This window comes from Cryptomeria japonica, unplaced genomic scaffold (assembly GCF_030272615.1).
Source record: "Cryptomeria japonica unplaced genomic scaffold, Sugi_1.0 HiC_scaffold_181, whole genome shotgun sequence".
In the NCBI taxonomy this organism is placed as follows: Eukaryota; Viridiplantae; Streptophyta; class Pinopsida; order Cupressales; family Cupressaceae; genus Cryptomeria; species Cryptomeria japonica.
Genome location: NW_026729003.1, coordinates 4,157 through 16,132, shown reverse-complemented (window position 1 = coordinate 16,132; position 11,976 = coordinate 4,157). Strand labels below are relative to the sequence as shown.

The window sequence follows — 11,976 nt, the reverse complement described above, 5'->3', positions numbered from 1 at the left end:
GTTTGACCAAATGGTGGATTTCTCCATTTTGAACTCTGTTCAGCTGACCATGTGTATGTCTTGGTTTGAGTTCGTTTGAGTATAGTCTAGTGTTGTATGGGAAAGTGGCTTTCGATTGGGGGTGACGCCCAAAGTGCCTGCTAGGTAACCCATCGAAAGTGAGTCTAATAAGTGATAACGTAATAGTAGATTAGAATGTGAATCTCTAAGTAAGATAATTGTGCCTCGCACATGGGACGAGTACTAACATAAACTCGACATGCTGTGAGAAGGCCTGAAATGGCAAACCATCATCCTCGTCTTCATGAGAGGATGTGTGGCTCCACATAAGGCTTGGATGGGCCAGAGGTTCGGATTAGGTTGCCAGGGTAACCCAATGTATGGGGTCGAGACCTATGAAGACCTACCATGGTAACCATACTAGGTTGTGTAATGACACTTGTCCCTATGTTCGCTAGTGTGTTGTCGTATTGTCCTATTAGGAGCATGTTTGTGGGTCATCCTATTGTTTGTGCCCTTGTGAGTATCGGGTTTCATGTTAGACCTTGGGTGGTGATGACTCAGTTTTTTGGATGTCCAAATGAACCTTGGTATTAGCTTCAATTGTTATTCAGCTGGATCGTTTCCTTTTCAAGGATCATTTATGTATTTATTGACCGATGCGATCACTTGTATATTGTTTATGTTTCGCCTTGATGGTAGGATTGTAAATTATGAGAGCCTCATGTATTCTTAACTTTATTAATTATCAGAGGGGTCTTGCAGTTGAGTAGACCCAGAGATGTAGCCATTTAGGGGTGAACTCCGAGATCATCTTGCTGTTATGTGATTCTTATTCTCTTATGTTTCATGTTTAGTGTTAGCATGCATGAATGGCATTTTGATAGAATGTATAAGTGGTTTAGATGATGATTAATTTTAAATACATGTTTGCAGTTCTCTCTTGAATGCAGTAAATTGGAATAAGTAATAATGTAGCTTATGATAATGGAATATATTCAATTGTTGCTAAGGAAATTAAGTATGCATGAAAAGATCTCATATGTTTATGATGAAATTCTAGTGTGTTAGAATATTATATGCATGGCTTATATTTTAATGAAAAGCTTGAATGTAGATTATGAATAGATCTTAATGGATGAAACTTGGCTTGTGATTTATATTTCCATCTTTTGAAAGAAATTATCCTTGTGTAAGAATTATCTCGTTATTAAGATAATTAGCTTATTGGATTAATTGTGTGAGTTAAGTGAATTGTTAAATTTAAGTAATCTCGTTGGGAAAATCTTAAGGTGTTAGTTGTTGTCTTCCACTGTGTAATTTCAAATTTGATATTTCATTGTATCATTGTGTTGTGTTTAACTTTTAAAAGAAAATTTATTGAACTCTATTCTTGTGTTATGGCTTAATCCCTTCGAGGTTTCCTGACGAGGCATTACAGTGATAATGTAAAAGGATATAACTTATGGAATCCTACAACCACTAAAATTATCTTTTCTAGAGATAAGTTATTCAAGAAAATTAGTTATTATTTATCTTCAACAACCAAAAGAAAAAGAAAAGAATTGTTTTTTTACAAAAAGTGCATTTTTAAATTAAGGAGAGAAGTGCACCTTGGAAAGATTAAAGAGATGGACATGAGGAAAAGGAAGAAAAATATGGGCTTCTAGAATTAGTTACTAATAAAACTGACAAACAGGAAGAGGTTGAATACGATCATTATTATCAAGATCACCATACTCATATTCTCATATGATCGACTATTGCCACACCTAACAACCTATGTTGTAATTACATGATCAGATAACATTTCAACAATCTCCAAGGTACTCAAACACTATTCCTTTTGTAGAAAATGCTTATAGGGAGCACACCCTTGACCCAAACAGAGATATTGGATCAACAAGTAGAAGATCTCCAAAAGAAAATGACTAGCATGCAAACATTTAATGACAAAAAGAGCTATACTAGGGAGGATATTTGTCCTTTTCCTTTTGAAAGGACTTTATAACATAGTGACCACAATTACAGTGAATCCAAGAAGTAGAGATTGTGTTGTGATCACCTGAAGATCCAAGGTTACATTACAAGGGGTACCATCAAAACCCCCTCCACGGACAAGAAATGACAATATGGTCGACCAACTAAAAAAAAATCCAGCCTAAATTTCATTATTTGAGTTGCTTCGCATCTCACCGGCTCATATGGTGGTCCTCGACAAAGCATTAAAAGTATATATTGTTGCTAGAGATATAGATGAGAATGCACTTCAATCCATGGTTGGAAACTTGGCAACTTCCAAAGTAGCATTCACTAAATAGGATGTACCTACAAACAGGCCTATGCAAAATGATCCTCTACACTTAGAAGCTCTTATTCACAGAAAGAAGGTTTGAAGAGTGCTCATAGATGGTGGATTTTGGATCAATGTATGCATCAACAAGAGGTGGTAATTCAATATTACCCCTATCTCTTATTCAAGTACTCAATGAAGCTTCTATCATAGACGAAGAGCCAACCATTAGGGATAATCTCCCATTCATCATTAATACAATTGACTATCCTCTGTCTTCAATTGAAGAAATTCATGAATATGAATTAAATAGAGAAACATATATAGAGAATATAATTGATTCACATGACTATGAGTTTCTATCTACACACGGTTGAAGTACATTTCCATCTATTAGATCTTATGACAGCCAACCAGTTGAAGATGATGGCATCCAACATAAAGAAATACCAATCTTCCCACCATCAGTCAAGTATGTTTGCAAAAATAGAATCCATATGATCTTGGAATCAACTTCTCCTATTGATGGACAAGATCTTTGTCTAATGTATCCTCACTTAATAGATTGGGGGTGAGAAGGACAACCACAATTAGATTTATTTCATAATGATGAAGCTATAGCTGAATTCTTGGGTGCAAGGGATGGACTTCCTTATGATGATCATAAAGTTGGCTTTTCCATTGATCTTGATTGAGCTACATACTTTGGAGAAGCAAGCTCCTCTTCCAATTCAGATGATGAAAATGAAGCAGAACATATGGTTCACAACAAATTGGACAACCTTTCCACAAACAAAGAGCAGTCAACATTACTAGTTGAAGAAACCAAAGAGATCAATATTGGAAATGTTGAGACTGTACACAAGATACACCTGGCAAAGCCTCTGAATCCAATGGAACAAAAAAATTCATTCAATTTTTCACACAAAGGCCAATCAACTTTGCATGGTCTTATTCTAATATGCTAGGGTTAGACACCAAGTTAGTCTTGCATCATCAGCCATTACTTCCTGGAGTAAAACCATATAAGCAAAAACATAGAAAGATGCATCCTCATATAGCTCTGTTGGTCAAGATCGAATTGCAGAAATTGTTGGATGTGGGTTTCATCAGACCTATCACCCATAGACTATGTTGAATGGATCTCTAATCTAGTATCAATAACCAAACATACTAGCGGTATCAGAATCTGTACTCACTTCAGAGATCTCAACAAAGCCTACCAAAACTATGACTTTACACTCCCTAACATAGAAATGATTGTGGATTTCACAGTTGGCAATGGAATGCTATCACTCATCGTTGGTTTTTATGGTTAGAATCAGATCAAGATTGCACGAGAAGATCAACATAAAACAACTTTCACATGTCCATGGGGAACCTATTGCTGGAACGTGATTCCATTTAGCCTTAAAAATGTTGGTGCTACACATCAAAGGGCAATGACCACTTTATTTCATGACATGATACACAAAATCATGGAAGACTATGTAGATGATTTACTAGCTAAGTCCAAATCAAGGGATGGTCATCCGGATGTCGTGGCTAAAATATTTAATAGACTTGAACAATACAATGTCAGTCTCAATCCCAAAAAGTGTATGTTTGGAGTAACATCTGGAAAACTCTTGGGGTTCATTGTATCAAACCGCGGCATAAAAATAGATCCAGAAAAAGGTGAAAGTTATACTAGACATGTCGTCACCCACCACACTCAAGAAACTGAGAAGTATGCAAGGGAGACTATAATCCATAAGATGCTTCATTGCACAATTGGAAAACAAGTGTCAACCATTTCAACATCTTTTGAAGAAAGGTGTCACGTTCAAATGGATAGAACAATACCAAGAGGCATTTCAAACACTAAAAAAAATTAAAGTCAAATTAGCCCTACTATATATTTATTGAAAGAGGATAAATAGTCAAAAGAGAATTTCAAGTTAAAGAGTTATCAAAGATACATTTTTTAGGAGATTATGAGCTATTGTGGTTGAGGTGGTTAATAAAAAGTCATATTATATTTTATTAAAGAAAAACCATTTTCTTAATTATTTTATTTTCTAAATATCAAAATGGTTAGAAAACAACACAAATCTTAGATAATGATGAACTCCAAGAATGAGTGATAACAGTAAAAGAGGTTGAACCAAAGTCCATAATGATGATAACTCTAAATCATGTCTTCAACTAAAGCTCATCCAACAATGGTTTCAAACATAATATCACGAGATTAAATTTTTATTCATTCTATCATTAAGGTACACTTCTCTTGCTTTTAATAAAATCACACTTTCATCGTCAACAAATAATTAAATTCTCTCAACTTGCAATGTGTTGAAATATCAATTAAGTATTTTGAATTTTCATCTCAAATTTATAATTATGTTTGTCACTATTTTGTAATAGATTACAGGTCGTATGATTTATGCTATAAATGTAAAACACAACTTATATGACAATAAGGACAATCATATGTTTTAAATGATCTTAGAAATATATTAAATGTTTATCATGACAATAGATACATACAAATTTTCAGATACATATGTTTTAAATATCATAGCAGAAAACTAATTGTTTGATTCAAATAAATAGATATCTGAAGTCTATTTTGAGGAAACATATGTTTGATATGATTTTAGAAATATATTAAATTTCAATGGTGGCAATAGATTGAACCATCCCTTCCAGAAAACTATTGGGTTGGTCAACAGAAATCCACCTCTCAGAGAAAGGTGCTCCAGGTTTATACATATACAGCTTACAAATATAGATATCAGGATTACGAAAAATTCCACAAAATAAAATTCGATCACACGACACTGTGGCACAAACATTTAAAACAGGGTGGTGTTGAGGGAGAGTTTCCAATTGCCTCCATAAATTTCCTTCCCAATCATATTGCTCTATTCCTTTACTTGTAAATGCAATTAGTCGTTGAAAGGCATACATAACATCGAGGCAAGAATTAGGAATAGACATATTTATTGTTGTCCATGCTCTTGTGGTGGGATCAAATCTTTGACATCTATTAATATCAATGACATAAAACATTCCTTCAATAAAAACACCCCTACAGCTGTACATTCCCTGGTGCATCTTAGGAAGAAGCTCCCACTTGTCTTCATCTACTTTATAAACTGCTGCTTCACGAAGTTCATTGAGACCATTATCATTTCGTCCCGCAATGTAAATCGATCCATCAGGTGAGGCACAACATGCAAACTCTAGGTTTGCAGGTCTGGGGGTGGGAAATTCAGCACCATGCTTCCATATACTAGGTAAAAAATCATATATCAATAACAATGGAGTTAAATGGCGTGACTGGCCCAGCACAACAATCTTATGATTCACATTTATAATCTTATGAACGATTGCGTTTGTGGGAGGGAGCAGTTTACGTGACTGATCAGTAGGATCGTATATAGATATGCTAATATGATCCTCGAGAAAACATATATATTTCTTAGTCAGCCCAAACTTAATTCTATCCTGATAAAACTGAAAACTTTCCAACATTTCTTTGGCAGGTTCCAACAGCTGCTTAATTTTTGAGTGACATATGTATGGCAGTCTTAATAAGATGTCTCGAAATATTTGCTCAGGGAGTTCCCGCAAAAAATCCATTATCAACTTTTTCTTCTTAAGGATATGAAGCTTTAGAGTGTGTACAAATTCGAAGAATTATACCGAGTTGTTGGATCTGTAGACGTTGCTTTATACCTGCAAACGCTTCTCCAGATTTAAAGGTCACCACGTTTGGGGATTCCTTATAATAGAGACTAAATTAACCGTAAAATATTTATGTAATTTATATATATATATCACATATAAACGAAATATTTCTATTATTTACGAACTACTTAGAATAAAACCGAGGGTGGTTAATCTATGCTACCATTTTAGACCTCCATTGAGACAATTACTGCATATTTTAATTACAATATTAGTCTTCATGAAGGGCAATATACATATATATTAGACCCTTGGAAAACTTCCCCAGAAAATCTCTCCAGAATAATTATTCTATTGGCAGGTTGGTAATCTTTTAACTTTCTTCTCAGTTTGGGTTTCTTTTGGTTTGTGCGTCCAGTCACTTTATTTTACATTAATTAATTGTGCATTGTAATTATATATATAGTGATTTTGAAATCATTTTCACCAATAGCTTTTTCCTGACTGATGTTACAGCTGCAATTTAAATGAGATCCCTGTACCTTATAACTTCCATTATATGTTCAGGAATTACAAAGCTTCCTACATAGATACAGATATTTGTGAAATAACAGTAAACAGACGTAAGAGGGGAACACGAAATATTTAGTATTTCATGTTAAGTTGATCGAGTCATGGTAGTATCAGCATGAGTGATTTCAGAGAAATTTTTAGTATTTCATGAAATATGAAATTATGAACATTTGTTATATGAAATTAGTGTTAAATGAATTATTCATGCTATGAAAGAATGGTCCATCTGAACCAATACTCAAGAAGGAAATAGTCTATTGTTCAACAGTTTACTGAGTTTGGAATAAAGTTGAACTTTGAGTTTTTAAATTTATATTTGAGAGTGAAGTTCTTAGAACACCAATTCAACATAAATTTAATTTTCTACTACATTCTGTGCAAAATATTAAAGTTTCTTATGCCCTAGATAGGGAATAGGTAGAGAAGATAGCAAAACTTTTACTTAATAACTAAAGTATCAAATAATTAAAGTTCTTTCTTCTTGGCACAAATATTTTCTAAGCATAAAAAAACTTCATAACATTAGAAGACAAGGGCTGCAAGCAGCGAAGTTCCTGCCAGTCTTTGCTTTTGTTTCTGCTGCACAAACTTTTTATGCACCAATAAAATCTCTGGGAGGCAATGGATGTGATAAAGCTTTTTCACACTTTCCAAATGCATGTTTCTTTCATCTGTTTCATTCAAAAAAAATTGTGTAAAGATTTAGTAGTTTGAATAATAAAAGTCATCAGACACAACAGAAGACCAATAGTTAATAACTTAATACACAGAAGTAAGCTAGAGAGCATCCCAACGATTGGCTTCCACATCAAACAATGCCCTAAGTATAGGCCAAAGTTAGGCCAGACATTCCTTTCATGAAGTTGCAGAGACTCAAACTTTCATATCAGCATTTGGTAATAGACCCATGAGCTATGCTCAAACTCCAGAAAACCTTGAATTAAGGGATGGGATTTAGCATACAAAATTAAAGCCATGGATTATGCCCAAGAACAAATACTAGTATTTTAGAACTCCAGCAATAAAATACCCATTCACTATATCTTTATAAAGCATCATTTACCACTGACTGTTTCCCCTCACTATGGAGGTTCTATAGTTGAGTTGAGCCACTCAATCCTCAACCACCACTCATCATTTACTCATGTAGGGACGCAGTTGAAGCCCCTCACCGCTCCATTCTCACACAGATATTATTACAGATATTATTGGAGTGATTTGTGTGGAATAGCACAACAAATGGGGAAAAAGAGAGTTGCAGATGAGGGAAGATAAAAGCCTTCCCTCAGTCACCGCATTTCTTCCTTCCATTTACTTGTACAGGTTTTATTGTGGATATCCAAAGGCTTGACATACCTTGTCAAGTTTTTTATTTGACAGTGCTATTAAATAATTACCTAGAGTTTGAGTCAATATTTTTAATGGACTTTAGAAAGATAAGTAGAAAGATAAGTAGAGAGCATTTGACAGTCGATGGGAAGGGAAATGTAACATTCTCTTTTTGAACCACAAACACTGAACTGTTAGTCGTTGACATGGATTAGGGTTGACTGGATTCTGTCAACTCTTAGATTTTGTTATTCTTTTAGTTTGTCAGCTAGTTTTAGTTGAGTCAATTGAATAAGGAATGGTGCAGTTATTCCATTAGCTATCTTCCCTTAAATTAGGGAATCAACTTCAATTAAATTTTGGGTAAGTGTTTGTCAATAGCTAGCATTGAACGTGGTATATGTGGAACGCTTGAGTTGAAGATTACCTAGGTTGTGCTGGGAAGAGGAAAGGCATGATTGATTATCACAAACACAAAAACTTCATTCTGTTCACAGAAATTGGATGCTGCTACAACAGCTTTTTGCTTGAGACAACTTTTTTTCCTTGCAAAAAAATTGAAGATGATTTATGACGTATTCTTTTGTTGCGTTGCAAATCCTCTAGGTGATTTTTGCCATCTTGTACCTTTGCACATATATTTGCTTCCGAGGCAGTTAGGGTTAAAATTTGCAAACGTAGATGTCTGGTGGGCAACCCAATATCTGCCACCTGCTTGATCGTCGAGGGAGGATGGGGGGACTTGTATGCAAGATGTCAAAATCCTGTCCTGTCAAGCAAGTATGCAAGATGTCAAAGTACTGTCGAAGCATGTGGATTATTAACGGATTTCGTCTGATCCTTGAAAACCCCATATCCCTGCAACGCACCGACAGAGCTATCCCTTTTTGTTGGCCATGTGTTTCTACCGACTGCGCTCTGCCAAAGTTCTATTTTGGCAGCCCCTGCACCTCCCTCTGGAGTCGTGCGTTCTGTCCCGTTGAGAACTGCGCGAACCCCTGCAAACCCTCGACAACACCAGTAGTTAAACGCCACAAAATTTGTCAAGAATATTTTGCTTAACTAATACGCAAGTTTAACGGTTTGAACATTAGCAAATGCAAAAATATTTGAGAATAATTATTTTTGATTGGTGCATTGGCATTGCATAAATCACTAGTTAATAAAGAGGCCTCCGCTATAGTCCCTGCGGGCAGGAACTAATAATCCAGTAAATCAGCAAGGTAATCTCGTCAAAATTCACAGTGAGATCACATTAAGTCTTTCAGAAATACTATATATTTTTACAACTTATAACCAGATTACAAATATACAGAACGCATTCCAAATATATTAATATAAGGAACTTGTGTGAACAAAAATTACTTCTACCATTTTACAATTCTTATAAAGTCGTTTATATATAAAGTCATTCATTACTACGGTCAAACTATAATATTTGGAATTGAGTTTATTAGACTATTTAGGGGACAAATAAGTTTATAAGTCTATTTAGGGGACAAGTAAGTAGTGGAAATAAGGCTTCATGTGGATTACCATGTGGGTTTAGATCGACATCCACAAGCACTGCCATGTAAGAAAACTAGTTCTTTAAAAAAATTGATTCTTTCTATCCTCAATGAAGACGATTGATTATGTGTCAATGATGATTCATCCAAGGTATCTGAAACTTGGTTGTTTGGATGGATGACTTTTTATGGGGCGGACCAACCACGAAAAGTGGCATGACACGTTGGTGGTAGTGGTTGGTTTTGTTGTATGGCACCTCAATAGATTGCTACATACACCTATGTGAATATATATAGTAAGTCATTTATTATTTTAAAATAAGCTTATTAGTCTATTTAGGAGAGAGGGGTTGGTAGTGGTGGATCCTATGTTCGAGGATCCACATGGAGCACCACATAGGTGTAGATCAATATCCACGAGCATTGCCAAGTAGGAAAACTAGTTCTCTAAATAAAAATTAAAACTTTATCCTTCATGGAGGAGACCTACCATGTGTGAAATGGCAATTCATACAAGGTGTCCAAACCTTTGCCATTTGGATATATGAACATTCATGGGGCAGCTCAACCATGACAAGTGGCATAGAACTTCGGTTGTACTAGCTAATTTTTCCACATGTCGGTCAAACAATCTACCACCCTCTGTGCTCGACAATGCAAATTAAACATGTTTTGCCTCCTCACTCCATTCCAACTAGCCACATTAACTATGTGTCCCTTTGCATTTACTCGATCTATTTAGTGTGCAATATCCAACAAAGGGTCCATTAAATGTTTCATTTTATTGCACATCATTCCCACTTTCCCTCCCTTCTTTCACACATATTATGGAGTGTTTGTGACCTTTGCCTCTGGAACATGTTCAACTCAGGTCATTGAAAATCCTATTCTCACACCAGAAGATGTTTAGCTCTATGAATTCTTTGGCATTTTTCTAAAGGTTGGTTTGGTGTTATCCTTTCCTCATCTTGCAAGTGTTCTCTCTATCACTGAAGGTATGTGTTCATCTATTTTTTTACACACTTTATTCTCCTTGTAGGTACAGGGTATCAAATTCACTTCGCTACACAAATCTTAGCATATCTGGAGAGTGGTTAATGGGAGATATCACACCTTGACAGTAGTTAACATAAGATATCACTCAAGCCAAATTTTCTTTATACCTTGTATGTCATACTTAATTGTGTATGATGTCCCATTAACATATAACCAATTTATAACTATTTACCATGACTGATAATGTCCTAAATGCCCTAAATTCCTCTTGTGATCAATCATTAAAGAGTGCTTGTGTATTTGTCCTTAAATGTAATTTTTATAAATTTTAATGTGGAAATATATTTTAATGATTTTATTTGGCAATTCAATAACTGTAAAGATAAATGGGTCTTATATGTTTTCATTTTAATATGCTTTTCATAATTAGGGCATATAGGTGAAATTGGGGAATTAAAAATATAATATATTCTATTAGTTTAAAAAATTGAAATGTTCATCAGGTTTTATAAGGGCAAATTAGTTCATTTTTATTATTAAGCTTATTTTGGAGTTTTGATTTCTCAAAACCCTCATTATAACATCATTGGGCCCTTGGTCTGCTGGTGAATTTGAAAGGTTCTTAATGAGCCAACCAAGGATCAAGTCTTGTTGAGTGCAAGGATCTAACATCTAAAGGGGACGAGGTTGGGATCATGCCCTAGTAAAATTTGGTCCAATGGATAGTTCACAATCCTTGGCTCTTGGCCAAAGAGGTTCTTGTGCTCAGACTTAGGTGACCAAAATGGATTTAAGGACAAACATCCATAAAATTAACCCTCCTTATGTGGAGATTTTTAAATGGTGATTGTGGGAGAAATTTTGTGGTGATTTTTGCTTTGTGTTAGGATTGGGGAAGTGTCTATTGTCCTCCATGGATTTGTGCTTCCATTCGGTGTGTTGAAATAAATTCATGTTTGAATTTTTTGGGCAATTTTGACGTAGGTGCTTCAATTCTTCATTTTTCTCCTTGTTTTTTTATTTTTTAATGGTTGCAAATGGAATTAGGATGTACAAGCCTTTATTTACTAAAAAATAATTAATTTTAATATACTAGTTTATTTGATTTAAGAAATTTTTGTAAACATTGCATTTAGAAATGTTTTGTCATGCCAAAATTTTAATTGAATGGGAAAATTGAGTATTTTATTATGAAAATTGAGTGTTGGATGCATAGAGACCAAAAGTGTGTTTTTACACTTTTGACGTTTAAAAAACTTCAAAATTTTGTGTTCTTTGGGGTATTTTCATGGTGGAAAACACAATTCGCTAATTTTCGGAAAACGGTTTGGACAAGTGGAAATGGTGGAATATTTGTTAATTCTAGATTAAATATAATGTGAAATGATAATTTTAGTATAGGAAATTTTGAATTAGATTGATTTGGATCCCATCTCACTATGTTATTAAGAATTGTGAAATTGTGCTTAAGTGATGAATGAAATGTGAAATTGGCATCGTGTTTTACTTTTTTTCCTCGCTCATGTAGTATGGGATTATCTTAGGGTGTGGGCATTAGAGTTGGTTGGTTGAGTGAATCTGAATGGGGACTAGGGCACAAAG

At 34.7% G+C, this 11,976-nt stretch overlaps 1 protein-coding gene across 1 annotated transcript; it reads right to left on the bottom strand.

The window, feature by feature from the left end:
* Positions 1–4,942: 4,942 nt before the first annotated feature.
* Positions 4,943–5,920, bottom strand: LOC131062355 (F-box/kelch-repeat protein SKIP20-like). Its single transcript, XM_057995991.2, has one exon. The coding sequence runs from the start codon at positions 5,918–5,920 to the stop codon at positions 4,943–4,945; it is 978 nt and encodes a 325-aa protein (XP_057851974.2).
* Between the last annotated feature and the right edge of the window lie 6,056 nt (positions 5,921–11,976).

Excerpts from the sequence above, each read along its gene's own strand:
- LOC131062355 (XM_057995991.2), bottom strand. The coding sequence starts at position 5,920 with ATGGATTTTTTGCGGGAACTCCCTGAGCAAATATTTCGAGACATCTTA.